The sequence below is a fragment of the Apium graveolens genome, chromosome 6 (assembly GCF_009905375.1).
Source record: "Apium graveolens cultivar Ventura chromosome 6, ASM990537v1, whole genome shotgun sequence".
NCBI lineage: Eukaryota > Viridiplantae > Streptophyta > Magnoliopsida > Apiales > Apiaceae > Apium > Apium graveolens.
Window position 1 is genome coordinate 87,355,509 of NC_133652.1, and position 21,061 is coordinate 87,376,569.

Sequence of the window (21,061 nt, forward strand, 5' to 3'; positions counted from 1 at the left end):
CCGAAACGGTGATTAAATTTAAAAAAAGTGGTTCGTGATTGCAAGAATTTATATCCGCGGGATAAATTTTATACTAAAAGTTGATGAATTAGGATCATGTCAGGATATTCGCGCTTAACTTTATAATGGGATAAATATCAAGTTCATGACTGATTGCAGCCAATGACTCAATTTGGTCACTGACTACAAATTTGACTCACTTTACTTACTCATTTAATTAAAATGTACAGGCCGTTAAAAGTCAATGAAGATTGTAACGGTCAGATCTGATGTGGCATGAACAGAGACCAATCAGCTGAGCTGTAGATGACGTGGACTGTACAACGGCTACATCTGCCCTTTATATACATATACATACAACCCATACTTGATATTTATCCCCTAAATTTTAGGGTTCTTCTTTTCCATGGCAACAACAAGCACATCAAGATCTTCTCACCCCATGTCCTCAAGAAACTCTTCTGGGTTCATTTGCGATTGTGGTGATAGGGGAAAAATGTATACGTCTTGGTCATTGAGAAATCCAGTACGAAGGTTTTATACGTGTTCTTACTCCCAAGTAAGACATTTGTGATAACATTAAAGATGATGTTAGTGAATTAATTGAATTAAAAAATTAAAATTTGAAACTTGCAGGATAGCAGGTGTGACTATTTCAATGGTATGATACGAAGTTTCGGGGAAGGAATGCTGAAGTTATCACTCATCTCAATAATCGAAGAATTTACTTAGAAGCAAAGATAGAGTTGCTCGAAGAGAAGATTGTGATGCTCGAAGAAAAAGTAGCAAAGAAGAAGGAAAAGAATAGGGAGAAGAAAGTGAAATTGGCAAGTATTGGAAGATACTAAAGATATTTGGATTGTAACTGTTGTGTTCATTGTTGTGTTGGTGATGAAGTCCCAGCAGAAGAAGAATGTGAATGGTGGATGGCTCTATGTTATGTAATTTGTATGTTAGTGGTGTGAATTTCAGTTAGTGGATGGCTTCATATTGTGTTGCCACTAATGAATTTTGTGCAATTGTAATGCATCAGTATGGCTCAGTGTCCATGTACTAGCAATATTTAAATGAATGGAATGAATGCAATTATAGCATTATGAAGATTGGTGTGAAATAAGCTGCTAATGTAGATAACTTCATTCAGTCATTACATGGTCCCAAATTTGAAACATAAGTTTTACATACTTAACCATACCAAAATAAGGTCTACTTGACCATACTTAAGACAAAAATATAGCCATCCCAGAGTTATGATTTAACTGACCATACTTAACATAAGTACATTGTTTGGACTGATTACACTAAACCCAAAAATATAAAGATTCATAATTAAAAAACCCTTAATCATCATCAAGGTTGACAGGATCATCCGCGTATTTTTAAAAAGTGAACTTTGTCTTCAACCATAATCTGTTGCTCCTCCTGGTTCTGGTTCCACCTCATCTTCATCGCTTTCTTCTTCTTCTCCAGACATGACTTCATCACCCTCTTCTTCTCCTTCTGATTCTTCATGATCTACCTCTTCCGATTCTTCATCACCTTCTTCTCCACTGTCTACTTCAGCACCTTCTTCAGCAAGGCCTTCCATGGTATTCTCTGTACTCGGTCCATCTGCTGCCATAGTAGGAGTTACATTGTGCATCACCATGTTTAAATGGTGGAGTACTAACACATGGAGTCCCATTTGACATATGGCCTGTTGACACAAACCCAGGATTAGGCATGAATAGTTTACCTCCACAAGCCTCCTAAGAGCATTTCCTGAAATGACTGAGTCCTTGGAGTAGGTTGAGTAGTCAAGGTTTCATGGTTGCTAGGCACTTTGTTGCTTTCTTTAGAAGCCTCAATCAAGTTCATCATAATGTATCATGAAGAATGTTGTCATCATAGGCTGCAAGGATGTCTTCTAGCTGACCAGCAAATTCTTCCTCCTCAATCACTGGTTCAATTTGTTTTTGCTGACATTTTTTGGCCATCCAGAAGGGCCTATCTTTTCTCTTGGTTTTGAGACTTGTTCTTCATCTGTTATTTCCCCTTCCCTTTCCCAGTAGATGCTTTAACCTTGGATGTTTCCCTTGGTTTCACCAATGACAATACCAGGTAAGGCCCTCCTTACCAGTAGTTGGTGGTTTATCAGTAGATTGATTTGATGATCCACACAAACATTCATTTTTTTTAATGGTAGAGACAATTTAGTTAAATCCCTCATGGAGACTCATCATATAATAATCTAATACCTTTCTTGAAGCTATGACCATCATTTTGGAAGTAGTACAAATCAGTTAGGCTATAATTATATTTTTCTGCATAATCTTCAAATTCCAGTACAGATATTACATCAGTGTCAACATTTTCAATTACTTCTACAGACCCCCCGACATACCCAGCATTACCCTTCACGGGTTCAACTTTAAAAACCCCACGGTGATGTAAATAAAGGGTAACCCTAGAAGACATTCCTACATAACAAAGATTATATAACTTCGATTACACACTTTTATTACAAACAAACTAAGTAAACAACAAACACGAGATGATGTTCAACTGAATAACTAAATATGGTGTCAAATAAGCACAACTCAGTATGCATGTCATACAGAAATCGTAAGTGTGTATATATATATCAATACATACCTTATACGGTGCTTTGATGATAGCAATCAGTCAGTTGTTCTTCAATCTTCCACAATCAACCCAGAAACGCAAGCAATCGATCGATTTCAAGAAAAAAGAGGATTAGGGTTTCATTTCTTCCCCTCTTTCAATTCCCGCTTCTTCTCCCTTTCTTTGACATAACTGATACTCTTTTTTTTTAATTTTTAACTTGGATAGGTGCCACTTCAGCGACAGGTGTTGCCACTTCAGCGACAGGTGTTGCCACATCAACGACAGGTGTCGTCAGATGGAAAACTTAACGTTTAACGTTAAGTCTGACCAATTTCTTCATTGACTTTTAACGGCCTGTACATTTTAATTAAATGAGTGAGTAAAGTGAGTCAAATTTGTAGTCAGTGACCAAACTGAGTCATTTGGCTGCAATCAGTCATGAACTTGATATTTATCCCACTTTATAATTATATGATTTTGATATTTTTCGCAGATTAATAGTTTGCTTACGATTGCTTATTATGACAGAACACTCGTTTAAAAATGTTAAATTTAAATCTTAATTGTTATATACTATTTGATAGTTAATAAAAGAAATTCATAACTAAAATATGAATTTATCAATTAATCTCCGGGAAAAATCTCAAATTGGTCACTGAAGTGAAGCTATAGTATCAAAAAATTGATTAATCTTATCGGGGTCTCAACCGTACCACTCTAGTAACCGATAATGATATCTCTGTTAGTTTGACCAGTTGACCAGACGGGAAGGTGACGTGGCTAACGTTTCTTGGACAGAGTGGCTCGGTGGTGTTACGTGGAATGTGAGTTAGAGCCGACAATTAAAAAATTAAACAAAAGAAAAATAAATAACAAAATAACAATTAGAAATAAAACTATATTGACCCGTAAATTACCAAATTAGGGATTAATATGTTCAATCGAAGTTTAATTGAGGTGTGAGAGAAACCCTAAATATCGAATCGAGTGCGAAAACCCCCCGGAGTTGGTTCAAATCGTCTCAAACTGAAGAGGTATGTTCAATCGAATCTCAACAACACTTATGTATGCATATTGAACTTCGATTGTTGTGTTATCTGGGTATATATGTGTAATATCATTTTGATATTTGATTTACAATGTTCGTATATATGTTGTTGAATTTAATCTGAATCTGTAAGTAATGTTGTTGTATTTAATTTGATTAATCTGAAATTATGCATTTCGTGCTCAGTTGTTGTATTTATTTGCATGTTACAGTTCAATGTCGAAGGTACATTTATACATACACCACCATGGTGATTTTGCACCTATTCCTAATGTCAAGTATGTTGGTGGTGAAGTTGATGTCCTAGAGGATTTTGATACTGATTTGTTGTCTTTTAGACATTTGGATGAGTTTGCTGGTAAATTTAGGTATCACCCTAGTGAGTTAGTGTACTTCAAAACTGATGGAAAAACATGGAAAAATGGTACAAGGTTGTTGTTTGATGATAATTCAGTGAGAGAGATGGTTGAGATACATAGAGGTTTAGGTCGAATTGATCTGTATGTGGATCATTATGAGTTAGATGAGGTGATTTATGGCACTGATAATGGGGGAGGCACTACTAGAAAAAAGACCTTAGACATCGGTTTTTAACCGATGTCTATGTAAAAAATGTATGATGTCTTCGCGACTGATGTTAAATGTATTTTCTCATAGACATCGGTTAAAAACCGATGTCTATGTAATATTACACATCGTTTCTGAAAAATTTCTGATGTCTAATTCACATTGATGTTATATAATTGTTTAATGTCGAGTTCAGAAATGTAATATTAGGACGATTAGGCCTGTTTAAAACTATAACACACAATCAATATTTATAAAATAACATCGGTTAAAAATAAAAAACCGATGTCTATATCTTATTAGACATCAATCATTTTCTAAGTACCCGATGTCAATGTTGATAATAAACATCGATCATTTTCTAAGTACCCGATGTCAATGTTGATAATAGACATCGGTTGTTTTCTAAAAAACCGATGTTAGTATGATAAATAGACATCGGGTGTTTATTTTTAAATCGATGTTATTACCCTGTTTTCATGTGCTAATATTCCTTTATTAACATCGAATATTTTATTTTTCTGATGTCTTTGTGATTTTAAGACATTGCTTTTATATGTGTAAACTGATGTTATTTATGGTTTTTTAACATCGGTTCTAATAACAATGTGATGTCTGTTTCTATTATAATTAAACTGAGCATCTCTGTTTTTGCATGAACCAGAAAACTCCATATGGTAAAATCCAATCAACCAACAATTTTTCATCCAACCAACCAACAATTTTCCATCCAACCAACCAACAATTTTCACCTCATCAACCAACAATTAACCCAGATTCAACCAACAACAGTTTTTATCCAATCAACAACCTAAAACATCTACTATAAAATTCAGAACATCTACATTAACCAACCAACAACAAATATATAGCGAAAATAGTTCTAACACATTGTCAAACATGCATCTTACAAATTCGATCATCAAGTACATTATGAAACCAGAATTTACAGTAGCGAGGCAAGGAAATTTACAATCTACATTTTGTCTTGAATGAAGTCGATAACATCACAGCGAACCTGGTCTAGCTCCTCTAGAGTGTAAGACTTGCGAGTCTTGGTCGCCCACTAAAAATTGAGTAAACCGAAAAGGGAAATCATAAAAAAAATGCATCTAAAATGCCACATTCAGTCATACAAAAATGAATGTACGGACCTTAGAAGTAAAAGAAATTTCTCTGTCCTCAATAATTTCCTTCATGTACCTCATGACCACATAACCACATTCAACCCCACCAGGCTGTTTCGGGGATCCCTGTTAAGATAAAAAAAAACTGGCTTTACAAACTGATTAAATCAAAATTCCTGTCGTACTATAAAAATTATAATATAAATTACTTACTACAAGATTCTTGATTTTAGGAGCTTTGTTACCCCTTCCTGTTTGAGAATTAACTTGTTTTATTGTCCTGCATATTATAATGACACGATGTCAAGAGTCATATTTCGAATACAAGAAATAAATGAAAACAACCTAAAAAATAAAAGGAATAATGTTACTCTGATAAAGCTTTTTCTAAATCATCAAAATGAGTTGGATGAGGCAAAGGATTGAGAATGTAAATGTCGCCATCCCATATTACGACCAGAATCCAGTGACAACTGTATTATTATAAATTTACACAAGTCAGATATTTTTTAAAAATAGCCTGAAAACCTAAAAGAAAATTAAATTAATAGATTATAATATGCATTTAAAAATACTTACTGATGATTATGTGGCAGGAAGAATATGTGATTTTGATTACCCTCTTTCAACCGACTACCAACATTTCGTTGAAAATCAGCATTCAAATTAAAGTTGGCGCCAGGATCAAAAAATCCATACAGGACCACATCATCATTCTTGCGAACCCTCTTAATTGTACTATGCAAATGCCTATACAAATGTGGGAGAAATTAAAATTACTAGCAGACCAGTTGTGCGATAATTCAAACAGAACCTATAACCACGAAAATAAATTACTTACGCCATATACGCAGATATCGCAGCTTGTCCAATCATGTCAAACTCTAACAATGCTTTTAAATTCTCATGTAATATATATATTGTCTTCTCAACTCCAAACATATCGGAATCACATGGAATAGGGATAGATTCCCCGCTGGCTTTCATAAATGTCGTAGCATGTTTGTACAATACCTTGTTCTTTGACTGCGACACATCTCTTTTCTTTTTCTACAAAAAAATGAAAGAATATAAGTAGAAATTTATTCACCTAATTAACCCCTATTTTTCAACTTTTATACAACTTTAGCAACCAACAAGCACATGTAAATACCACAATTGTCCGTAGGCTGATTAAATTTCGAGGCCATGCCAAGTGTGAACCATTGGCTTCACGAACATGTTCAATTTCACCAGGTATAGGCACGGGAACTAAAGCATCTGGTTGGATATGTCCATCAACCGACACACGAGCATGTCCAGGCTTCAGGGGCACTCCATGAACCGAAACATTCATTTCATCATCTTCGAAAACAGTACCAAAAGCAACCTTATTTTCGATGCTATCCACCGAAAGCTCACAAATTTGTGGACCCTATAATTGTAAGGAGTAAATTATATAATTACTCTATAATTTGAAGAACCGTATAATTAAAATAATATATGTGAAATGTACCTTCTTTTCTGATGGAGGGGGTTGATCATAAGCAAGACAATCATCATTCACCAATATTTCTTTTGCTTTTGGTTCTCCTTCAACTGGTTGGCAACTTGCTCTCTCCGAAAAATTCGGAGACTGCTGATTAGATCCTGTAAACAATGACTTGAGCTCAGCCATTTCCCGCCTTGTTCTTACCAACTCCTCATGTAGCACTCTATCACGGGCCAACAACTCCGCCTTGGTAATTGCAGGTTTTCTCTCTTTCGGCAGATTAAAGAACATTTTTGGGGTGACGAAACCTCCAACTCCTCGAACCCTGCCTGAATGCTCAGGAGTTCCGAGTGCCGTAGTCAACACATCATCAGTTCCAGATGGTACGAATTCACCCTTCTCCTTCTTTTCGAGTAATTCATCCTAATGCAGATATGAATACACATCAGATCTTAGGGACATATTATGAATAATGAAGGAATAAACAGATTTCTCATTATAATCTGTTTTTCTCGATTAAATGCAGTTTTTTCATAATTTTTACTTACAATTCTGGCAAATACTGCTTCTTTATCTTCATCAAGTTCCTCATCATCTAGCTTTGACTTTCGAGCCTTTTTCTAAAATATTGCCCGATCTGGTTTCTCCTCGGGCTTCAGTTTGCCTTTCTTTATCTGTTTAAGATGAGAAAAAATTAAAAGGTGTTTTATTTGTTGAAGATGAGAAAAAATTATAGCTAGGTTCTTACTTCATCCTCTTGTAAACTAATGTAACCCTTCCTTGACAAACGATGATGATATTTTCGATTATGCACTCTTTCGCTCTGCAGGGTGCGTAGTTTTCGCATCATACAACGAATAATTATATCCAAGTAAATATTCTAAATCTAAAAAGGGTACACTGGCAAAGAAAATGCATCCATACCAGCCACTTATCACCTGTCCTCTGCGTGATAAATCTCGTCCAAGCTTCTTGACCCACAAACCGATAATTTTTTGGAGGCCTCTTCAGTTTCTTCTTTTTTTCAGCATATGGCATCACGTGTTTAGTTGTTAAATCAGTTTTAAACTGTCTCCACTTCTCTCCTGCAGACTTAAGCACCATAACCTCACTTTCCGGAGCAACTTTAAATGTACCCTATGGACAATAAAATACACAAGTTTATAAGGCTTAGATAGTAGTACTAAAAATAAGTTGTGTGTGTCAACTATAATTTAATACCTTAATATCAAGCCATAATTTATCTTTCAATTCCCGATCCACATTTGGCCAGCTGTCAATGTCAATAGGAATCATAGTTCTTGCCAGGTGCCCTATGTAGGACTGTAAGGTACACCTAGTATCTCCGACAGGAACTCCAAACTCATTGTATCTGATTTTAAATCTCTTGCCCTGGGCCTTCCTTACCAATACTTTTTTAAGAGAGGAAACACCTCGTGCAGCTCCCAACCTTCTTTTCGCAGAATTAGAATTAGTTGTTGTTTCTTGTTCAGACTGTTGCTTTTCAGTTTGAGGTTCACTTGGTGCTTGTCCATCCTGATCACAGTGCTCTTCAACCTCCTGATCACAATGTTCTTCGACCTCTTTAACTTTTTTAGATTTGCTTTTGTTGGTTCTCTGTTTCTTTGCCATTTTTGTCCTTCACTCTGAATAATAAAACAAGAAATAATTAGTCACTGAATAAATGAAACTCTACATGAATTAAAATACATTCAAAATTACATATGCATGAATAAAAATGCATTCAAAATTACAACTGGAAAATTTCAAAACAAATACAAAAATAAAATACAAAAAAATTATAAAAGAAAAATTACAAAAGAAAAATGCATTAGTCACTATAATTCATTTACTCAAAAAAATTACAAAGGAAAATTAAATATGCTGATTAAATTATAATAAGCAAAAAGTACAGAGAGCTAAATTAACAGGATCATTTTTTAACCCAAATTCCCTCAACATTAGGCCTAATACTATACGCAACATCTTCATTGGTCACATCAGAAGCAGGGATGTTAGAGCAGAAGGGAGGATGTTCCATGATCGTGTCACCCAAATCATCGTCGTTATACAACTCTTGATAGTCTCTAGTTGTGGAAGTTAACACGATCGACCAAGTAGGATCAACCAGATCTTTAATGTAAAACACCTGGTTGACTTGGTCAACAGAGACATATTTATCCTTCTTATGGCCTTGTCGATTGAAATCCACAAGTGTGAAGCCAAGATCGTCGATCTTTATGCCTTTATCATTCTCTGCCCATTTACACAAGAAGAGTGGAGCTTTGAACTCATGGTAATCCAACTCCCATACTTCCAAGATTATGCCATAAAAGGTCATATCACTCTCAATGGGGTTTAAATCTTTCGCACTGGACACCTGGACTGCCTTAGCAACCACAGAAACTCCACTGTTTTGAACAACCCGCGCATCATCTCGGTCTTTCGTAAAGTATCAGACTCCATTGACTGAAAAACCTTGATAAGTTAAAACAGAAAATGATGGTTTTTCAGCGAGCCATCGTATCGTCTCTGAAACAGCATCGGGATTTCCCTTCATTTCACTACTTACCTATACATAATATTATATAATAAAAAAATCCATCAGTTGCAAACTACAACTAACAACTATTTAAGTAGACAATACACAAAACCTACTTTTTTTTTCAAACCAATCGGCAAATAGCCGATTGTGCTCTCCCATGAGCCAATGAACACTTTTTTTCTTCCCTCGGTAAATTTCATCCAAATACTCCTTGTGCATTCTGAGAATATGCATAAATATTAGAAATAACCCACAAAAATTACATCTTCAAACAAATAGGACAAGTTAATAAAATAAACGTACACGATATAGGGATACACTTCATCATTGTTTTGAAGGACATGCAGATGAGCCTCATCTCGCTCTTTTTCTTCCACGACCTCTAGTCCATTATCGCGGCAGATAATGGACCAGATTGCTTGCCTTGCTCAACTGGAATGCTGGCAGTTGTACAAGTCTGGCTCATAAATTCTGTGCAGAATTCTACTGATTCTTCTTTAAGGTAGCTTTCTGCCATACAACCTTCAGGATAATATCGGTTTCGTACGTAGCTCTTTAGCACTTTATTGAATCGTTCGAAGGCATACATCCATCTATAAAATACCGGTCCACATAAACGCACTTCTAGGACCAAGTGGACAATAAGATGTAACATTACATCAAAAAATGATGAAGGGAATATTTTTTCTAGATCGCATAAGGTTATTATTACATCTGACTGTAATTTATCGAGTTTCGAGACATCGACAACTTTGCTGCATAAAGCATTAAAAAAGAAGCACAGTCGTATGATTGTGACCCTAACATTTTTCGGAAGAACGGATCGAATGGCAACAGGGAGGAGTTGTTGGAGAAGGATATGGCAGTCATGGGACTTAAGCCCGTATATCTTCAAATCAGACATGGATACACAATTTTTTATGTTTGATCCATGTCCAGAAGGAAGTTTCATAGACAAGAATGAGTTCAACACTTTCTTTTTTTCAACCTTCGACAAAGTAAAAGGGGAAGGAGGCAGATAGGTCTTCTTTTCTCCTACTTAAGGAGCTAAATCATGTCTAACACCCATATCAATCATATCACGACGTGCCGCCTCACTATCAATTGACTTTCGCATATTTAATAACGTCCCAAGCAGATTATCACACATATTTTTCTCGATCACTACTAGAAAAAGTAGAATAGACATCACCTCTTAGACATCGGTTGCTTTTCTGACCGATGTAAAAGGTGTTTTCTACATCGGTTTTTGACAACCGATGTCTTTTGTTGTTATAAACATCAGTTGTTTAGCACAACCGATGTTATATGTCTGTTTTAAAAAAATTAATTAACGCACCTTCCCCGTTCCCCCCTTAACCAAATTATTCATTCCCTCCAAGTGTTTCCCCCCCTTAAAATCAAAAACTGAAAACTGAAAACAAAAACAAACAAAAACATTTTATCTCTCAGTTCATCACTCTCTCATCTCTCATTTTATCTCTCTCCCAGCTCTCATTTCACTTTCCTGTGTAGATTTCACCTTGCTGCTCTCATCAAGGTTGCTCTCATTTCCCTCATTGCTCTCGTAGATTTGGGGGTTTCATTGCATTAAGTCAAAGTCGGAGTTGAAGTTCAACTCAGAGTTTAAGGTTGTAGTTCAAGTCGGAGATTGAAGCTAAGTTGGAGGTTAAAGCTTGAATTAGGTAAGTTTTAAACCCTAATTTCAGAATTGGGGGTTTCAATTTGAAACCCTAATTTTTTAATTTTTAATTAGTTTAAGCTTAAACTATCTGCATCTGCTTGTTTGAGTTGCTTGTTACATATTAGTTGTTTGTCATATAGCAGACCCTAATTTGCTTATGCCTTTGTCTTTGTTTATTTTATTTTGTATAAATGATAGGATTTTTGTTGCTCTTTTCTCTGTTTTCTCTAGAAAATGCATGTTATTTTCAGTTAAATAATGTAAACATTATTTTATAGTAAGGGGATGATAGACGAAATTCGCTTTTTATTCTGTATATGTTGTTACAGCATATATTTTACATATAAAATGACAGGAAGATGGTTCTGTGTAGAATTTATAGTATAATGTAAACATCTTTCATCTATTGATAGTATAATGTAAACATTAAAATGCATGCCCTGTCTTGTACTACCAAATCGATACAAGCAGATTACTGAAAAGGATAATGACATTACCTTTTCAGTAATAAAAATCAACTTTGATTTTTGATGTCATACTTGGAATAAAAAATTTTATAAAAGAACACTTCACCAACACATACATATGGTGCTTATAAAGAAAATAATTACCTGGTAGAGAAGAAGGGTTACCTGGGAGGAGTTAGAAAAGCAGAAGTGGTTGGTTTGGGAATGTAATCTTTGAGCAAGTACTTAATAAACCCACTAAAAGTTCTGATTCTTGTTTGAGAAATGATAGTTAGCATGTGAATAGAGTTTTCTTGGCCTATGGAAGCTAATTCTTTATGAGCATCGGCGTCGGGTGGTGGTTAATTATGCTCATTACAAATTATATTAATTTGCTATGTTTATTGTCTAGTGGCGTGCTCAGCTTTGTTCTGTGTTTCGTTTCATCATTTTAATCAATCAGTGTCGTGTTCTGCTTTGCCGGTAATTATACATAATAATACATATATATTACTAATTGTACGTTGTTTTTTTGAAATATTTGATATGGAAATTAGGTAGGAAATAGGTTATCCTACGAATATGGAGAAAGATTGGATTTCAAAAGAGAGGGATTTGTTGGAATATGAAGTCGGGGTTGAAAAGTTTTTGATTTACGCCGAAGAAAATTGTAAAAATCCTAAAAAAATACCTTGCCCCTGCTGTAAATGTGTTAATTTCAAAAAAATTTCGGTCAAAGTAATAAGGGGTCATCTCTACGAGAATGGTTTTAGTCTTGGGTATATTGATTGGATTTGGCATAGATCCAAGACTGGTAGGTCGTCTGTTGGTAGCACAGTGCCTCCTCATGAAGAGGAGCAGAATGCAGATGCATTTAAATCAGCCTTTGAAGCTGCATCAGAAGCGGCTGCTGCATCGGAAGCGGCGGCTGCTGGTGCTTCACAAGCTGCTGTGGTTTGTGAAGCAGCATATCGTAATCCGGGGGGTAAATCAGGGGGCGATGACTACGATAAAGACTCGCATGATTTTAAGAGGTTTGTGGCCGATGCTCAACAACCTTTATTTGAGGGCAGCGACTTCACAAAATTAGATTCGGTGTTAAAATTACATAACTGGAAAGCGAGATTCGGTGTGAGTGATAGCGCATTTAGCGATCTTCTCTCTACAGTTGGCTCATTCCTACCTCAGGATAATGCATTACCTGTTAACACATATGAAGCAAATAAGACTCTTTCGAATTTAGGCCTCGAGTACACAAAATTCCACGCGTGTCCCAATGAATGTGTTCTATACAGGGGTGTAAATGAGATTGCTTCGGAGTGTCCAGAGTGCAAGCTATCTCGCTGGAAGGTGGGTAAGGATGGTAGAGAAAGGTATAAAATCCCGGCAAAAGTTATGTGGTACTTTCCGATCATCCCGAGATTTAAACGGATGTTTAAATCTTCTTCGACAGCTGAGTTGTTGACATGGCATTCCAACCAAAGAATTCATGATGGCCAGATGCGCCACCCTGCCGACTCTCCTTCTTGGCGGAATATCGATTACAGGTGGCCTGCCTTCGGAAGTGAGCCAAGAAATCTTCGACTAGCTTTGTCGGCTGATGGTATTAACCCACATAACAATGGGCTGACTAATCGGTATTCTTGTTGGCCGGTAGTATTGGTAACATATAATCTTCCTCCGTGGTTATGTATGAAGAGGAAATTTATGATGTTAACTATATTGGTCTCCGGTCCACATGAACCAGGTAACAACCTTGATGTGTTCTTACAACCGTTAGTTGATGATTTGAAAAAGCTTTGGGAAGAAGGTGAACCGAATGTATACGATGCCTTCACAAAAACTTTTTTCACTTTAAGGGCGACTTTGTTATGGACGATTAACGATTTCCCGGCATATGGTAATTTGTCTGGTTGTGTCAACAAGGGTTATTTGGGTTGTCCAGTGTGTGGTGATGATACCGTTGCTAACTATTTACCTTATAGTAGGAAAATATGTTACCAAGGTCATCGTCGGTATTTGCCTAGGCATCATCCATACAGGAAGAAGAAGGCAGCCTTTAATGGTCAACAAGAGTTTGGACAGCCAAGGCAACCCCTTTCCGGACAAGAGGTGTTGGCACAACAAGAAAAAATTAAATTTTCTTATGGAAAGGAAGTAAAGAAGTCGAAGAAGGTGGACTGTGCTTGGAAGAAGAAGTCAGTATTTTTTGAGTTGGAATACTGGAAATTCCATCACGTTCGTCACTTGCCTCGATATTATGCATATTGAGAAAAATGTGTGCGATAGTCTAGTTGGGACGTTACTGAATTTAAAACACAAGTCCAAAGATAGTGAGGCATCTCGGCTAGATATGATGGAAATGGGGGTTAGAACTGATTTAGCTCCAGAAGTAGGAGAAAAAAGAACTTATCTGCCTCCTTCTAGTTTTACTCTAACAAAAGCTGAAAAAAGAAAAGTGTTGAAATCACTCTCATCAATGAAGTTGCCATATGGGCATTCCTCAAACATCAGAAATTGTGTATCCATGGAAGATTTAAAGATATTTGGGATGAAGTCTCACGACTGCCATGTACTCCTTCAACAATTACTCCCGGTCGCAATTCGTTCTGTACTTCCGAAGAATGTTAGAGTTAGCATAATAAGACTCTGCTTCTCTTTCAACACTTTGTGCAACAAAATTGTTGACGTATCAAAACTTGATAAATTGCAAGCTGATGTGGTATTAACCTTATGTGAGCTCGAAAAAATATTTCCGCCTTCTTTTTTTGATATAATGATACATCTAATAGTACACCTGGTCAGGGAATTGCGTTTATGTGGACCAGTTTTCTATAGATGGATGTATCCATTTGAGCGTTTTAATAAAGTGTTGAAAAGTTACGTGCGAAACCGTTATTTTCCAGAAGGTTGTATAGCCGAAGCATACTTGAAAGAAGAATCTGTAGAATTTTGCGCTGAGTTTTCTAGAAATAGTTTGACAACTGCCGGACTTCCGAAGGACCAAGGCAAACTTTCTGGTCCATTATCGGCTGCAACAGTTAAATCTGTTGAAGAGAAAGAACGAGATGAGGCGCATTTACACGTCCTCTTAAACAACAGTGAAGTGTTTCCATATGTTAAGTAAGTCACTTTTCTTTTTCTTTTATTGATTAATTTTGTATAAGCATTATTTTAGTTTGTAACCAAAAAATTTATGTATTTTCAAAGGATGCATAAGGAGTTGCTTGAAAAAATTTATGAAGGAAAAAAAAAGACTATTCAGTGGATGATTGGGGAGCATAATAGGCTATTTGCTGATTGGTTTGAGAACAAAGTTATGACTGAATTTAACGAGAAAGTCGAAGGTGTTTCTGAAACGATAAGGTGGCTAGCAGGAAAACCATCATTTACTGTTTTGACTTATGATGGCTATCTAGTTGACGGAATCCGATACTTAACAAAGGAGCGAGACGATGCTAGGGTTGTTCAAAATAGTGGAGTCTCGTTAGTTGCTAAGACTGTCCAAGTTTCTAGTGCTAAGGATTTAAATCCCGTAGAGAGTGATATGACATTTTACGGGAGGATTGAAGAAATATGGGAATTGGATTACCACTCATTTAAAGCCCCGTTGTTCTTGTGCAAATGGGTAGACTGTGACAGAGGCGTCAAGGCTGATGAACTTGGCTTCACACTTGTGGACCTTAGTCGACATGGCCACAAGAATGACAAATATGTGTCCATTGATCAAGTGAAACAAGTTTTCTATGTCGAAGATCCCGTTGATTCCAACTGGTCAGTCGTATTGACCTCAACAACTAGAGACTATCACGAGATATACAATGATGATGATCTTGGAGACACAATTCTAGAAAACCCTCCATTCTGCTCTAACATCCCCATAGTTGATTCTGGTGTTGATGACGACGAAGAGTCTAATGCTGGCAATAAAAGAAAGGATGGCGAAGGAATCTGGCTGAAGAAGCGATCCAAGGATTAAAAATTTGTTGTATGATATGTATGAAATGCTAAAAATATGATATAATTACTTGGAGTTTTATTACTTGGAGTTTTATTATGAGTGTAAGTATTAGAATTTGTAGAAGCAATTGATAAAAATATGTAAATGCTTTATGTGTTCTGCTGTATGTTGTTATACGTTGAAAAGGCGATTGTGTAGTTAATTATATATCTTGCATTAGATGTGTGTTGTGCTAGAATGATTATGATAATCCTAGTATGATGATAATCTTATCTATTATTCCTACTCCTTTTGGTTAATGCAGGAAATATGGTAAAGAAAGGAAAAAAATCTAAAAAACAGTCTAAAGAATCATTGGATGAAAATCACATTGTTCCAGCGGACACCATTGTTCCAGCGGTACCAAATCCTGACCCGGTTGCTCTAGCGGACACCATTGTTCCCCAGCAGACAGCTCCACAACCCACTGAAAGTACTACACAATCTACCAAAAGCAGGACATCTGGAGCAGCACGAGGCGTTTGTGCTATGCACAAAGTGGTGATGAAGAAAGCGCGGGGAGAGAAATTGAATTTGCGGTTCAATCGAGTTGCAGTTCCAGTTGGAGACGAACGACACAAACTGCAGTCCTACATAGGTATGCTGGCAAGGACAATGGTGCCAATTGACATTCCGACTTGGCCAAAGGTTGACCCTGAACTGAAACAAAAAATATGGAATGATCTTGAGGTATGTCATTTACAATCGCAATTGACATTAATCTCATGGTTTTTATTTAAAAAAATTTGCACTGTCTGAACTTGTTAAATTTGTGCTTCAGGATACGTTCAAACTGATTCCTGAAAGTCGGAAGAGGATTCTACAGTCGGCAGGCGCAAAATGGAGAAATTTTAAGGCTAAATTGACAGCGAAACATGTGATGCCTTTTGTTGGGCAGAAGAAGAAGCTACAGAAGCCACCAAGCAATATGCTTTTGTCGGGAAGAAAGCATGGAGACGATTTGTTGCAGCTAGAGTCACAAAAGAGTGGGAGGTATGCATTACTTACATATATATATATATATATATATATATATTTAAATTTAGGACCATATTTTTTTTTGATTTTTTGGGAGTAGATTTAATTGTAAAAATACAGTAATCAACAAGATTTATTTTGTATACAGGAAGAGAATAAAAAACAGAGTGAAAGAGTGGGACAACGGAAATATCCACACCGAGTGTCAAGAAAAGGATACATCGGATTGGAAGAAGAAGAAGTAAGAGTCTTATCATTTTTCTTGTAGTATTCATATTTTCAATTTTATGAATGTATCTTAATTTTTGTAGAAACGCTCGGGGAGCTTGGAGCCTGAAGAAAGGCCAGATAGGGCAATTATGTGGAAAAAAGCCCGTATGACAGAAGATGGGACTCTTGACCCAGAACTGGCAGAAAAAATTCAACAAATTGTAAGACTTATTATAATTTTTTGCTTCTTTAATTTTCCAATCATACCTAATTACTCTCATGGTTTTAACAGGATTCCTTACTCGAAAGCAAAGAAATGGTGAATTCAAGCCGGATGGAACTAATGATGTACTCACCACTGTATTGGAAACTCCCGAGCATGCGGGAAGGGTTCGTGGGGTTGGAAACTTCATACCTCCAACATTGTACTTCGATTTACCGAAACAGACAAGAAATCACGTTACCAAAGAGCAGTTTCATAATCTTGAGTTGCAAATTACTGAGTTGAAAGCTTTGGTTGCTGGGGGCAATCTACATTCACCAATGTCTGAAAAAGCAAGTTGTCCTGGGGTAAAAGAACAAGAACAAGAACAAAAGAACAGAAGGAAAGTTGCAAAAGATTTGATGGAAGATGAATTGATGACCGTTGAGGATAAGATGGTGCAGATTTTGTTGTTATTATTCCTCCTCCTGGTCCACCGGGACAAAAGGTATACAATTACAGTGTATACTTGATTGATTTCTATGATAATATTGCATGTTATTAAATTGTTTGAGCCAATAGTGTCTATTTTGATTTATAATTATAAACTATAGGGTCCTCACAAATGTGAAATGGCAGTGGAGAGCATTGATAACAAGGTAGCTTTGGTGTTGTTTTTGATGACGGAGATGGAATGAGTAGAGCGGTTCATGGAGTGCCTCTAGAACCAGGATTTGTTCGTGTTGGGGTGGACGGAAGCATCCAGGATGATGCTTTGGTGCCTGTTCCTGTGGTTGGTGAGATAGAAACCGTCCAGCAAGCCATCGGTTCTCATTTGGCATGGCCCAAAGACATGATCATATACACCTCCACTACTGGTTCCGAGGTATATAATTTAATTACAAACCAAGTGTCATTATTTTTAGGAGGTTGTACAAATTTGCACTAAAGTGAATAATACCGGTTATATGCTTAAATATTTATTTACAGAAAAGGAAAAATGCGCGGAATGTGAGTGAGGTGCAAAGAATGCATAATGCATTTAATTCTGTGAAGCCAAAGGACAATGTGCCTCCTCGCTTTAGGCTTTTGTACAAATTTGCATCGACAGTGATGAAGGAAAGTGGAAATTCGACACCGGTTCCATGTGATTTTCAAATCTTTGGAATTGAAAGAACTATATATTTGCTTCATGAGAACATACTTGAATTGCTAGAGTTTAAAATGATTGGACAGTCTGCTATATCAACATACATGGCGTAAGCTTCTTTTTATACTTTTTTAAATCTGGTCTCATTTTATATAGTAATGATCTATTTACAGAAAATGTAATTTGTATTTTTTTTATTTTTTAGGTATTTGTATTCAGTGTTTCGGGATAGGCCGGGTAGAGATTGTCATCGATGTTTGCTTTTCTTCATCCGTCCACATACAAGTTGAATGATGAATTTAATGAATATGTTGTGCAAAGGCTGAAATATGGAGTTCTTCGGATGAACTTTATGCCTTATAACTACAAGTATGTCTCTTTTTGTGCGTCCTATTTTAAAATATTGTATGGCCTTGATTAGTCATATAGTTGTTGGTAAATTAATTATAATGTATATAAAATTGTCGGATATGTATTTTTTAAATTACATTTTGCTCACTTTAATTTGTTTATAATGAAAACAGTTTACATTGGATTTTAATTGTGTTTTGGGAATCAGAAATTTTCATCCTTAGAATCCATTGCTCATTCATCCTCATCCCAGGACCTTGAAAAGGCTTTTAATGCTGTAATTTTTTACTTCAATTTACAATTATATATTGATGTAATCGGTAATTGCTTGGATTTGACACTGTATTTTATAATTATAACATTTACAGGGCAGTGAGATCTTATAATGCTCAAGAAGGACGGGTAAACAAGAATCCCAAAATTAAAAACCTTGTTGTGAGTATTTAGTCGATTTTTTAAATTTTTCATTTTTGTAAAATATGGAATTATGATTAATCTTCGATGTCACTAATTGTCAACAATTTATTGGAATGTATAGGGATGCCCTAAACAACTAGGTGGCACAGAATGTGGATATGTGGTCATAGCGATATATGAAAGATTTAATTGAGGACCAGGAGATGAAGCTGCTAGACAAGGTATATTTTTTACTTTTCTTAATTCTATGAATATTATTTTCAGTTGGTTGAGGAATGACATAGGTTTATTTGTGTTTCCAGTGGGCCTCCAAGAGTCGCAAGTCTATACAGAGGAGGACCTTGACATCGTTCGCTATGAGACGCTTGATTATATCCAATCCATCATGTAGTTGTTGGCGACTCTAGCTTGGCGACTGGTACCTATATTGCAATCTGAAAACACCTTTATTTTGGTTACATGTATTCGGATTGTAACTAGTAATTAGAAAAGATTATGGATGAATGTCTAGTACTTCATGTTTGGCGGTTTAGATTTGAAACTATGTAGCTAGTATGGTGGGATGATAATTTGGATGTTTGAGATTGGGATGTTAATTTGGATGGTTGGAGGATTGAATGATAGTTTGGTAAATATTGGAGCTGAATTTGGTTGTTACATGGCAATTGCTTGGTTTTCTGGCAATTTTTTGCATCTGTGTTCTGATTTTTGCATGGATAAAACAGGTGATCAGACATCATTTATACAAACCAACTGATTTTAAAACAAAGCATTTATCATCATTTTTTGACATAAAACTGGTGTTAATGTAATACTATAAACATCTGCTACAAAATAAAAAAATGATGTCTATCAAAGCTTGATACATCAGTTCTAGTGACCATTGACATCAGTAAAAACCGATGTTAAAGACTACAGCAAAAAAAAAACTTGAAACAAAAAACTGATGTTATTAAGCATCATAGACCATCAGTTTGTCAAAAATAGACATCAGTTACCAATGAAGAACCGATGTCAAAGGTACTATTAACATCGGTTGTTTGATGAAAACTGTTGTTACTGGTACTAGTAACATCAGTTATTGTTTAAATTGAAAGATTTTGCTTAGCTCACATATATTTAAATTGATAAAAATATCATATTATGATGATATATGAAGATTAGATATGCATGGGAAATTTAATATCAAGATATAGAAATCGGTTTTAAACTTGGAACTGATGTTTTATGCTCAATTTAACATCAGTTTAAAACCGATGTTAAATGGGGGGTCTTTAACATCACCCACGAAGACATCGGATTTTTACATACATAGACATCGGTTTTTAACCGATGTCTATTGACGTTTTTTCTAGTAGTGGATGTGCATAACATCGAGACAGTGGCGAACATGATGATATTTCCAATATTCTAACTCAAAGAAAATAGATTTTTTCTTCCATGGACATTCCACCTTCTTCGAATTCTTCACCTCTTTTCCAAAACAAAAATCAATTCGTTCCTGACGCGCTAACACTTCTTCTCCGGAAAGGGGTTGACATGCGTTCCCCAACTCTTGTTGTCCGTTAAAGGCCGCCTTCTGCCTCCTATAAGGGTGCTGCCTAGGCAAATAACGACGATGACCTTGGAAGCACATCTTCCTACTGTGACTTAAATATTTAGCCACAGTATCGTCACCACAAATTGGATAACTCTTATAACCCTTATTCATGCAGCCTGACAAGTTTCCATATGCTGGAAAATCATTTATAGTCCACAATAAAATTGCTTTTAGAGTGAAATATGATTTACTATAAGCGTCATAAACGTTTGGTTCACCTTCTTCCCAAAGTTTTTTCAGATCATCAATCAACGGTTGTAAATAAACGTCGATGTTATTTCCCGGCTCATGTGGACCAGGAACTAAAACTGATAACATCATGAACTTCCTTTTCATGCATAACCACGGAGGAAGATTGTACGTTACCAACACTACTGGCCAGCATGTATATCGATTGACTAACCCATTAGTATGCGGGTTGATACCATCCGCTGATAAAGCCAACCTAATATTCCTAGATTCACTACCAAAGGCAGGCCACCGGTAATCGATATTCCTCCAAGAAGGAGAGTCGGCCGGATGTCGCATCTTGTCATCATTTATTCGCTGATTTGCATGCCAAGTCATGAGTTCAACAGTAGAGGGAGATTTAAATAACCGTTTAAATCTTGGAATTATAGGAAAATACCACATGACCTTGGCTGGAACATTGACCCTA

At 36.1% G+C, this 21,061-nt stretch overlaps 2 protein-coding genes across 2 annotated transcripts; both read left to right on the plus strand.

Moving 5' to 3' along the window:
* Positions 1-10,267: 10,267 nt before the first annotated feature.
* On the plus strand, positions 10,268-13,766 carry LOC141665294 (uncharacterized). Its single transcript, XM_074471273.1, has 3 exons — positions 10,268-10,363; positions 11,908-11,978; positions 12,299-13,766. The coding sequence occupies exons 1-3, from the start codon at positions 10,268-10,270 to the stop codon at positions 13,764-13,766; spliced, it is 1,635 nt and encodes a 544-aa protein (XP_074327374.1).
* Positions 13,767-17,579: 3,813 nt separating this feature from the next.
* LOC141665295 (uncharacterized) lies at positions 17,580-18,325 on the plus strand. Its single transcript, XM_074471274.1, has 3 exons — positions 17,580-17,771; positions 17,876-18,144; positions 18,241-18,325. Exons 1-3 carry the CDS (start codon positions 17,580-17,582, stop codon positions 18,323-18,325), a joined length of 546 nt encoding a protein of 181 aa, XP_074327375.1.
* Positions 18,326-21,061: the final 2,736 nt, after the last annotated feature.